Here is an 11624-nt window from a genome sequence, read left to right as displayed (position 1 = left end):
GAAACTGTAATTTTGACCTACAACCGTCTGGAGGCCATTGAAGTCCACTATAAGGAGAATAATCCTGGAATGTTTCATCAAAAACCTTTCTTTTCGACTGAAGAAAGAAAGACATGAACATCTTGGATGACATGGGGGTAAGTAAATTATCAGGAAAATTTTATTTGAAAGTGAACTAATCCTTTAATGCCTACTATATAATGTTAAATGTGTTCTTAGGAACTATAGACCAATTTGGTGTTTGCAAACAGCGATGACGTTTTTTGTGGGCGGAGCCTAGCTGGTTGCAGAAAATGACAGTTGAGCAGTAAAAGTCTATGGAAGCCACGAAATAAAAGAATAAAAAAAGTTAATTTCGAGTTTTTATCTCACAATTCTGACTTTTATTTCTCGCAAATCTGAGTTTACATCTCACATTTCTTACAAAGAAAAACAGAATTGTGAGATACTCGTTATTCTGTCTTTTCTGAATTGCAATTTATCCCGCAATTCTGACTTTTTCCCCCTCAGAATTGTGACTCACAATGCGAGTTATAAAGTCCGAACTGGGAGTAATAAACACGCAAATGCAAGAAAAAAAAAGTCAGAATTGTGAAATAAAAAATTATGTTTAAAAGTTATCTATGTTAATTATTTCATGCTGTAACTGCTATGTATGTATGTCCTCTGAACTGCATATGTAAATATTATGTAGACTTACTGTTTACATCAAATTCCTGCTTTAATAGTAGACTAATCCTTGCAGGTGTTGTCAGTCCAGTCTGTGAAACGTCTCCGTTTAGCTTCAAAGGACGTTTTCAACGATGGTTTTCTTTAAAAATGAAGACTATATTTTTTGCATTCCGATTCCAACATCCAGAGGCACAACAAAACATTTTTCTCTTATTCTGTGGATTTTGCACATTTTCCTTCAATTGCTACCGCTATTTTTCTGCAACCAGTATGCGCGCGCAGCTGCAAGTGACGTAGTTGTGACGTCTGTCTGCTCCAAAGTGGTCTATAGGGTCAGAGTCATTCTCCTTAATATTTGACATAAAAGGTTATATTTATGCATTATAAATAAAGACAGATCATGAAATTGTTGTTGGGTTAAAATGCTTATAAAAAGCTTTAATTTATGCATTTACGAAAGTTTTAATTAATTTTTGTTGCTTTACTACATCTATCTGCATGACCATCACGTTTCATCTCTGGAAATAAAGTTTTGTTGTGACCACATGATCGCAAATTACTCAAGAGATAGATTTAAATATTCAAAGTAAAACAATTTGTGCCATTGCCCCAAAAGTTTCACAAAGTGTCCTCCAGTGAATAAAAACAAGCTAAAAAGTCTTTAAAACAGGACCGAGTGGCTGTGGGCCACCTGTAACGATGTGATAATTAACAACAGGGTGGCATCACGTGACTGAGCTTGAATTGCTACAGGTGTTCATCTTTCCTGGAGCGTCTGCCATGCAGATTTTGTTTGCGTACAGTTGATCTTTGTTAAACCTGTTTGTAACGTTTGAAAAATAAGGATTTTCAAGCCGCCATGGGTCACTGATAGTAATGCGCCATGATGTCCGGCATAACCAACGTCTCCATCCCCTCAACTGATGAGGACTTGAATGTCACGGATCTACAGAGGACACTGGAGGCTCACCGCCCCATTAAAATTGGAATTATATCTGTTTTGGGAGTGATGATAACTTTGGGAAACATTGCTGTGGTCATGGTCATAGCTTCAGCTGTATCGGGGTGGTCGAGAAACTCTCGGTACTTTCTGTTATCGTTAACGGGCGCAGACTCTGCGTTTGGGCTGCTTATCATGCCGCTAAATCTGTGCGTGAGTTTCACGAAGGAATATAACGAGGGCCCGGACCCCTTCTGTCACGTCGTAGCATTTTTCAACGCAACTATTTATTCCACCTGCATGTACACGCTTGCAACCATAAGTCTGGAAAGATACATCGCAGTGTTTTACCCTCTGAAATACTCCACCGTGTTGACCCGGAGAAGAGCGCTGCTTTTGATCTCGTTCGCCGTGGATTTTCCCTCCCCTCCTTCTCGTTCCCATCTCGTTCCCAGCGGGCATCATTGAAGTGCACTTCTCCAGAGCATCGCTCGTGTGCAACCCCCTGTACTCCAGCAACGTCACTTACTCCCTCACGTTGACGTGCTTCATCTTCTTCCCGTGCTCGGCCATCATGACCTTCTGTAATCTCAGACTGTGGATAGCCGCCAAGAGACAGAGTTTAAAGTTGAGAAGACACAGCTGGGGTGGAGGATACAGACCTAAAGTCGCCTTACGTGTTCTAGTACCAGTCATGACCGTTTACTACACCTGCTGGACGCCCTGCGTGGTCATCATGCTTTACAATGGTGAGATCTTGATTGATAATCATTTTGTGTTGTTCCAAATACAAAAGCAGATGTTTAGCATAATATTAAAAGCTGCTCTTTTTTTATTTTACATAGAATGGTAGTAAACATTCATCAAAAGTTGTAAAGCACCATAAAAGTAGTTAATTTAATTTTGTTTTTTTTCTTAAATACTCTTGCAGCCACTTAAAGGGATAGTTCACCCAAAAATTAAAATTGTCATCAATTATTAACCGTCATGTCGTTCCAAACCCGTAAGACTTTAGTTCATCTTTAGAACACAAATGAAGTTATTTTTTAAAATGAAATCTGAGAGATTTCTGTTCCTCCATTGACAGTCTACGCAACTACCACTTTGTCGCTACAAAATGTTCATGAAGAAACTGTAAAACTAATCCATATGAATTGAGTGGTTTAGTCCAAATTTTATGAAGAGACACGATCACTTTATATGATGAACAGAGATTGAATTTAGGCTTTTATTCAGCTATAGGGGAGCACGGGGGACAAACTAACACAGGGTTAGTTGTAGCAAATATGGTTTAAATACTTCCATACACGCTAGCTTGAAGAAACTTAGCATTTACTAGTTGCCATATTGACAATAGAGAAAAAAACTGAGGCAAAATTCAGAAATCTTTGTAAGATATCACTGAACATTTAATTAACAACAATAGCATAAGTAAATTTCTTACTTAAAGGTGCAGTATGTAAGATTTATGTCCGCTAGAGGTCGCTAGAGGCCTATTCAAAACATAGCTTGATGACGCCACGTTTGAGCGCGGAATCTTGGGACATGTGGTCTCCATCTCAACGGATGGTGCAAAATGATAAAGGATAGGACTTGGAAGAAATCGTGTTCATGGATGTGATTATTAATGTTACTGTAGTATGAAGCAGAGCAGGACCGAGTGTTGTGGAGCTGAACGAGGCCACTGGAGCGATTGCGCAACACACGCCTCACAAGCAGCAGAACTTTTATTATGCCACAGTCGCTGGCACCGCTACCGCTTTACCGGTCATGAGTATGAGGTAACGCAGCTCTGTTTATCATAGTGGATACATTTGAGTGTGTTGAAAATGATGTTATAACGTTTACACGCGAGACACTTGTTGCACACTGCGGTAAGCTAGATTGATTTTACAATATCATATTAAATGCTGGATGGTTTGTGTTGATAAATGGCATGCAATTCATTTTAAAACTTATTGTATAATGGAGAAATTGCAGTATTACTGTTACTAAAAAATAAAGCTGCATCTGATTATGCTATGTTAGCTACTTCACAAAATAGTGTTTTTCTCTGAGGCATGGTAAAGCATGGTACTCGCAAAAAATCAAGAAAATTAGATTTAAACAATAAGACTAAACGTGTTGAGCTATATAACAACAATTAGTTTTCTGTCCATAAATATATCAAAACGGTTGTTCCCTTGCCTTTTAAAACATGTAAATATTAAAGCGTCTTTGGTGTTTCCATGGTTTCTACAAAATAAAACCGGAAACAGAGGGTATAACGCGGGTATGACGCAATTGACAGGCGACTCCTCACACGTCCCCGGAGCCTTGGTTAAAATTGCAATTTTCTCACGATTTACAAATAGTTGGAAACATTTGGGATATTGTAAGTACTCAAGTGAACAAAATATATACCACTGGCCTAGTGGTTTTTGGATATTTTACTGCAAAAATATTACATATTGCCCCTTTAAGCTAATTTTTCATCTAGATTTTTGTTTAAATTAGACAAATCTGATATTATTTTAATCTCCAATCTGTTGTTTAGCAGTTTGGGTAGTTCTTTAATGCTTCACTAACTAGCAGAAGACACTAACCAGGTTTAAATTCCATTTGCGCAGATAGGGTTCGTTGTAACACTGCGTTACAATGTTCCCCGCTATTAGAACTATACTATTCTATACAGTTATGATACAACTGTCATAATCAACTTTAATGAATTTCTGTTGACACCATGGAAAAAAGGTGAATAAAGACTGAGAGGAAGAACCTGAACATCCAGAAAATATTATTTTTAAAGAAATGTTCAGCATTTGTACTGGCTCGAATTTGTCTCGTGTTCTGTCCCAGGTGAAAAAAAAAAGTACACTTCTATAATGTACTTAAAGTGTTCTATTTTTCTGCACTAATTTTTGTATTTAATATACTGAAAATTCTCCTTTAGTACTTCTTAAGATCATCTTAAGAACATCTAAGTGTACTCAACTGTGCTATTTTGAGACAGCATGAAATACAGTATGAACTTAAATGTGCTTTTAATATACTATCTCTGTATTTAAAAATATATATTTAGTTACCACTTATAGTACACTATGGCTTCAAATGTACTACAAGTGGTATCTAAATACATTTTTTAAATACAGAGTTAGTATATTAAAAGCACATTTAAGTTCATATTTCATGCTGTCTCAAATTAGCACAGTTGAGTACACTTAGATGTTCTTAAGATGATCTTAAGAAGTACTAAAGGAGAATTTTTTAGTATATTACAAAATTAGTGCACGAAAATAGAGCACTTTAAGTATATTATAGAAATGTACTTTTTTTTTTTTTTTTTTTTTTTTTCTTCACCTGGGGTGAGAGCTGTGAGTGGAGGACATGTGGTCTTCACCTCATTAACGTCATTGTAGTATGAAGCAGAGCAGGACCGAGTGTTGTGGGAGCTGAACGAGGCTGCTGGAGCGATTGCGCAACATACGCTGAGAGAAGCGGAACTTTTATTATGACACAGTCGCCGGCGCTGCTTTTCCGGTCATGAGTATGAGGGTAACGCAGCTCTGTTTATCATATTAGATACATTTGAGTGTGTTGAAAATTGTTATAGCATTACTCTGTGCGTTCGCTTGGCGGCTGAATTTCTTAAAAAAATGCTATTATTTTATATGAAAAAAATGATTGTCTTTTACTGACAAAATATTTAGTTTGTCATGCTTATTTTTTTTAATTAAATCAGATAAAATTTTTAGTTGTCATATGGTTACCCCATCACATGTTACAATGTGCCCAACCTATGGGGCATGTTGTCACATTTCACTTCCATTCTTTCAGGGTAAATAAAGTATACACTGTATTAATGAAACAAAGCCACATATTTGTACCAGACACGTGTGAAATTAATGTGGAACAAAACAAATTCTCTGAACCCTAAGCAGATTTACTAAAACTGAGAGAGTCAAAAAGCATTAGGTTGTGCCCCACTCTCCCCTAAACATTAAACAGATGCTCAACCTGACATGCTTGATGAACAAACCTTATTGGTTGCTGCGTCACACACGAGAATGAACCTCATTGGCAGGGACGTGCACAGGAATTTTGAGGGGCAGTTGCTCTGACCTAAAAAAGGTCAGAGCAACTGCCCCTCAAAAAAAAAAAAAAACGGGTCACGGGCTATATGAAGGACTGAGAACTGAGAATAACCGTGGTATAACCGGAATTATTGACTCCGCTTCGAGTCGTGACCGAATCACCGCCTCAGGTGTGCATTATTTTTCTAATAATTCAACGGCCCGTCGTCAATTATTTCTTACTTGAATCACAGCTTAAATAATGTTTTGACATCGCCAACCCAAGTGCATTTTACCTCAAACTTGCGTCTAGTTAACTTTCTAAAGTAGCAATCGCTTCTCGGGTCGACATTAACACACTGACAAAATTATATTCAGAATTAAAAATATTTTTATACCACTTTTTAATGTGTGATTGTGTAAAGGTTTTCACGAGATACCAACCTTTCGCGAACTTGCTTCCAACACTCGTTCTCATGGAGGCGCGGTGTACACGGAGGGGAGGGGCTGTGCGCGCGCGAGTATGTGAGAGAGACGCGTGAGTGAGAGACGCAGGGAAATGAAATGCAGCTGAACGTTTGCTCTATGAAAGACACTGACAAAGACGAAAACTAAGGACATTTAATCTATTATTTTATTTTAGTTTTGCCAAACACACATTACAGTTTTGGTTAGTTATCGTTTTTTTGTAATGCCTCGTTTTTATTTTTATTTCAGTTAACGACGATGTTTTTTCCCACCTAGTTTTCATTTTTTCGTTCGTTTTCGTTAACGATTATAACCTTACTCACCTTTCCGACAACGTTAAGTCGTCTCACCCGACAACCGCGACAATCTCCTTCTAGTGCCGCTCATGCAGGCTCAGCTCAGGTGCCGGTCGCGTGCAGCGCTGCAGCCACGTAAACAGAGTTTGCCCTTCCCCTACTGACTTTCACTTTCGGACGGGTGCCCGAATATGGAAGTGAATGAGGCTTTTTTTTTTTTTTTAATCTAGGCCTAAGTGAAATTCTGCATCCATTGTACGATTTTTTAATTAATTTTTTTCCACCTCGGAAGGGCAACGTGAGTCGAGAAGGGCATATGGGCAGTTGCCCGGGCAACCTGAGCAACCCCCCTGTGCACGTCCCTGCTCATTGGTTCTCGCACGTCAAGCAAACATGCTTGATTTTCCGTTTAGCATATCTGCATGTTATATGTGAAGAAAAGCCTAAATAAAATCTTTTCATCATATAAAACTAAACTGCTAATTTGCTCAATTCATATGGATTAGTTTTACAATCTCTTTATGAACATTTTGAAGCTTCAAAGTGGTAGATACGTAGACCGTCAATGGAAATCTCTCAGATTTCATCAAAAAGATCTTCGTTTGTGTTCTGAAGATGAACGAAAATCTTGCGGGTTTGGAACGGCGTGAGGTTGAGTAAATGATTATGTTTTTGGGTGAATTAACCCCTTTAAAGGCGCTAAAGAGCATCTTTTCCTCGACTGAGAAACCAAAGACTGTTACTGAGTTTTTGAAATGAGCGCATGCGTAAGAATTTCAAGGGAACGCCTCCCAAAACTTGTACACGAGTATTGGAACACGAGTGTTTACCACCGGCATTCGCTGTGTCGTGTTAGTGGATTCATTATGTCGGACTCACCGCATGTAACTCATAATCTGCAGTTGTTACTCCTGTCTCCTGACAGAAACATTGCATGCAGCGCCTGTAGAGTGTGGAAAGTTACTGGAGCGCGCAGCCGCGCACGTCTCTCACAAGGAACGTCACGGCAGTGATTGACAAGCCAGAGGGCCAATCGTTTACGCGATGATCGCGTAAACGATTGGCTGATGTTTTTAAGGCCCTACCTCGTGCACAGATGATATATATTAATATTATTCCTTTCAGTGCACCTAATAAATAGTCTTTTATCAGTTAGTGAAGACAGTTTCAAGTAATATTGTAAAAATGTATAAAACAAAACATCCTCTTTAGCACCTTTAAGTAAAGCTCAAATAAAACATGGGGTTTTTTTTACAAATTTTTTAACTCCTATTATTCTGCATTTTATTAAAGGCAGTGTGTTGAGGAAATTTCATTAATAAATAAATGCATAAATAGAGGATTGGCATTATTTTAAACTTATGACAGCTAATATTTTGCAGTGGTGTATTTAGTATTTTGTTTAGTTTACTTTACAGTAAGGTCCCACTAGTTAACTAACAATGAGCAATATGTTAGTTTTTATTAATCTTTTATTAATCTTTGTTTTGTTACTTAAAAAAAACGTTTTTCATTTTAGTTCGTTAGCTCAGGGCCATTAAATAATATTAACAGATATTTAAATAAAGTATTAGTAAATGTTAAAATTAACATTAAAATTAATAAATGCTTTAGATGCATTTTATTGTTAGTTCATGTTAACAAACTATAAATATAACCTTATTGTAAAGTGTTGCCATGCTTAGTAAATTTGTTTAAATGTATTTATGACTATGGTCCCTATTGCTGGTCCATCACTGACTACAGAGGGAAATATATAAAATAAATAAACGTTAAACTGATAAGGGAAGAACTTCAAGTCCAATGACCTTCGCTTACTGCAGCTGCTGTTTTCAGCAAACATGAAGAGATAATCACAGAGATTTAGGAGAGCTGAGATGAAAGACAAGACAAGGAGACCGAAGCCCTCCTACATAGTGTAGTGTTTAAATTGCCCACTTTTATGGCACTTGTTGACAGCCCTTGGCTTACTGTCTACTTTGGTTGTGTGGAATAGAGCAGCTCGAGCATTCTGCTAAACTGTAGGGTTGTAAATACAAAGAGACTGTATTAAACCAAATATATACTGTAGACAGTGTGCCAGTTTTACTCGGTTAAAAGCTGAAGTAGCCAAAAACATACTTGAATGAAATTTCCATATTTAATTGTACTGAAGTATTTAAAGTATTTTTACTTGGGTTTAGAAATAGACCAGTCAAATAAAGAACAATTCTGCAACATAAGAGAAGTAGTGACAAATGTTTTCTGTATTGTAATGAACATCTGAGGGTATGTTTACACGGCAACTATGTACTAAAAATGGAAGAGTTTCTCCTTTGTGTTTTTCGCGTATAGACAACAACACTGTCAAAAAATGATCCCCGTTCACACAGATCCGTGAATACGACTGAAAACGCTGTATTATGGATGCCAGGCCAGTAGTTGGCGACGTCACTTTGTAAAGAAACATTAAGCGCCTTTAGACTGAACACATAAAACGTGTGCATGACGTCACTGTTTGCACAAATTTGCGTTTTTGTAGTTTACACAGAGACAATAACGGTATTGTTTTCAAAAACTTGCACTTTCAGGCCACCAAAACGCTCTTTTTGTGTAAGTGAACGCCCAAAACGCATTCAAAATCCATTTTTAGTTTAAAAATTGTGTTGTGTAAACAGCCTCTGAATGAAACAGAAAATCAAAAAAGGGGTGGGGACTTTTTGATTGGATGGAAGATGATCTGAATGCAAGCTTGTGATTGATTGTATGAAAGGGGTGTGGTTATGCATGGATTAATTGTTCACAATAAGAACATTTAGAAAAATGGGTTGAATTTCCACTCATTCCATTTCATGATGACTTTTAGTAATGTACAATTACACGCCTGTAGGTTTGCAATGACGAGAGATTGAGTAAATGATTAAACTGTCTACTTTAATCTAACCTTGAAGTCAATCCTTTCTTACACCGACTGTCTGAATTAGATACTGCTTTGTAAATGTCATATAGTGCCCATGATGCTAGTATATTAAAGAGAGAATAATTTCTAAAGCATTTTCCCATGTTCACAGCGATTTCAGGCAGTGGCGTCCCCGAATGGATCGAGTTCATTGCTGTGTGGTTACCAACCTCCAACGGCTTCCTCAATTGTATCTTCTACTTCTGGATCAACCATAGCTTTAGAAGGAAATTCCATCTGGTTCTTCAGAAACTATGTCTAGGACATTGTCCAGGTTCTGACAGTGACTCCAGTTGCATCAACTCTGTAGAATCCTCTGTGGTTCCTGGATGGAACAGTAACAACTTGCTCCACGAGCGGTTTTCTAGCGTGTCGTCCAACTGCACTCTGCTGACGCTCATGCCACCTCAAACCAACATACGTGAACCAGAGCCAGCTTGAGAATCCTTTTATTCTTGTGATCTGATGAAGTTTTAAAAGCTCTGGTCAAATTGAGACAACATGAGTGTACCTGACATGTTATTAACCGGCTCAGACAGAGGTTCCTCCAGTAAGTATCTTTTTAATCACAAGTTAGCGACGCTCATATTTCCATAGCTTCATGCTCTTTTAGTTTAATGGCTATTTGTGCCTTTTTACTTCTTGATGGCACCTTCTCATATTCCCTCAGACCTCACTGAAGTCTTGTTTCTTAACTGAAATGGTTTTGCATTGTTGATTGCCATTTCAGGTTAAACGCACAAGAGCCTTTGAAACATCTGCACACGTTTCCTTATCTATTCATAAACCCAATATCAAGCAGCTATGGAAGTTTAACCTTTAAATCTCAGTTATGCAGTTTATGCAGAAGGGGAAGTAATTAGCCAGGTACGTAATATAAAGGTCAGATCAAAAATGCCTTTTGGCTTTAACCTTTTCTGTTTCATGGCATTTCCATTGCATCTCTGAAGCAAACAATTTTTATGTTCAACTAAGTCTTTTTGGTCCAAGTCAGACATAGAGGAACATTGTACGGGCAGCATTGCCGAACTGTAAATAAATGGACTGGAGCGAATGCTGAATTGAAGTGCTCCAAGGGTGAAGCTTCATGCATTTTTTTGGATTGCGTTGTAATGGCACACTGTAAATCTGGATTTTAAGTTTGTTTTAGCGTAAGCACTTGTTACAGAATGATTCATTTCAATGGGGAAAAAAATACATCCTGTGGTGGAGGGTGCATATGAAGAGCTGTTAATGACCTGGCAGTGTTATACAGCCAGAAATAATGATTAATTACAAATGTTTAAAAGATTTTGATGTGTAAATAATGTTTTATGATTTATAAAAGTGTTTGAGAAATGTTAAGACTTTAATTGTTGTAAAATAAAGCGTCAAAGCCTATTTACTGTCTAAAGCATCACTGTTTGTATTGGTTGTATGATTGACTTAACCCTTTGATGCATAACATGGGTCTAAAATGACTGAGATTTTATCTTCTATATCTTTGCAAGAAATTAAGTTCATCATTCAGTATTCCTCCATGAACATGTTTTTGATCATCACAAATTCATTTTTTTTTTCTTACTTTTTGAATAGAAATCATTTTTGCATCACTACCCTTCTAATGCATAACGTGGGTCTAAAATGACCCGTATTCATTCCCTATATTTCAATCATGGCTGAGTGATTCTTTGCTGAATCTTTGAAAGAAATATATTTTATCATTTATTATTCCAGGTATTCATTAAATATTTTGCTCTTGATTTCTACAAATCATTATTTTTCTTTTCTTACTTTATAAACTGACAGTTTTTGTATTTTTGCATCTATTTTGCACACTGCACACACGGGTCAAAAATGACCCATATAGAAACCTCTGATATTTGCAAATTTTTGCAAGTAGGAAAATATTTACTGCAGAAAACTATTCACCTGCCACTCAACATGGCTGCTTTTGTATATTTGATGTCATATATATATATATATATATTTTTTTTTTTTTTTTTTAACCATAGAAAATATTTGTTATAACTGGACATAATATTTGAACGTTAAGTCAAGGTTACCTTGACCTTGAAATCAATTACTATAGAGAAAGAGAAACATTTCCAATACTAGCTTGCTTGCTCTTGACATATTCTATTCTAGCTAGCTAATGTTAGCTAGGGCATCAAAATAAAAGTTGATTTTCTGTTTATATTACATACAATATGGTATATATCGTTGCTGTCGAGTGGAAACCTTGTATCTACATTTTTAAGCCATAAATCAATGCTCTT

General features: G+C 37.0%; 1 protein-coding gene across 1 annotated transcript; it reads left to right on the top strand.

Moving 5' to 3' along the window:
• The first annotated feature begins 1353 nt into the window (after positions 1-1353).
• On the top strand, positions 1354-10746 carry zgc:162592 (uncharacterized protein LOC561993 homolog). The gene is given in 3 exon segments (XM_048186087.1): positions 1354-2023; positions 2025-2361; positions 9479-10746. Coding segments are annotated over 3 exon segments (1134 nt in total). The 5' UTR covers positions 1354-1555; the 3' UTR covers positions 9808-10746.
• The last annotated feature ends 878 nt before the right edge of the window (positions 10747-11624 follow it).

Source organism: Megalobrama amblycephala, linkage group LG3, assembly GCF_018812025.1.
Source record: "Megalobrama amblycephala isolate DHTTF-2021 linkage group LG3, ASM1881202v1, whole genome shotgun sequence".
Classification (NCBI taxonomy): domain Eukaryota; kingdom Metazoa; phylum Chordata; class Actinopteri; order Cypriniformes; family Xenocyprididae; genus Megalobrama; species Megalobrama amblycephala.
Note: the sequence above shows the minus strand (reverse complement) of the source record. Positions and strands in the feature narration are given on the sequence as shown.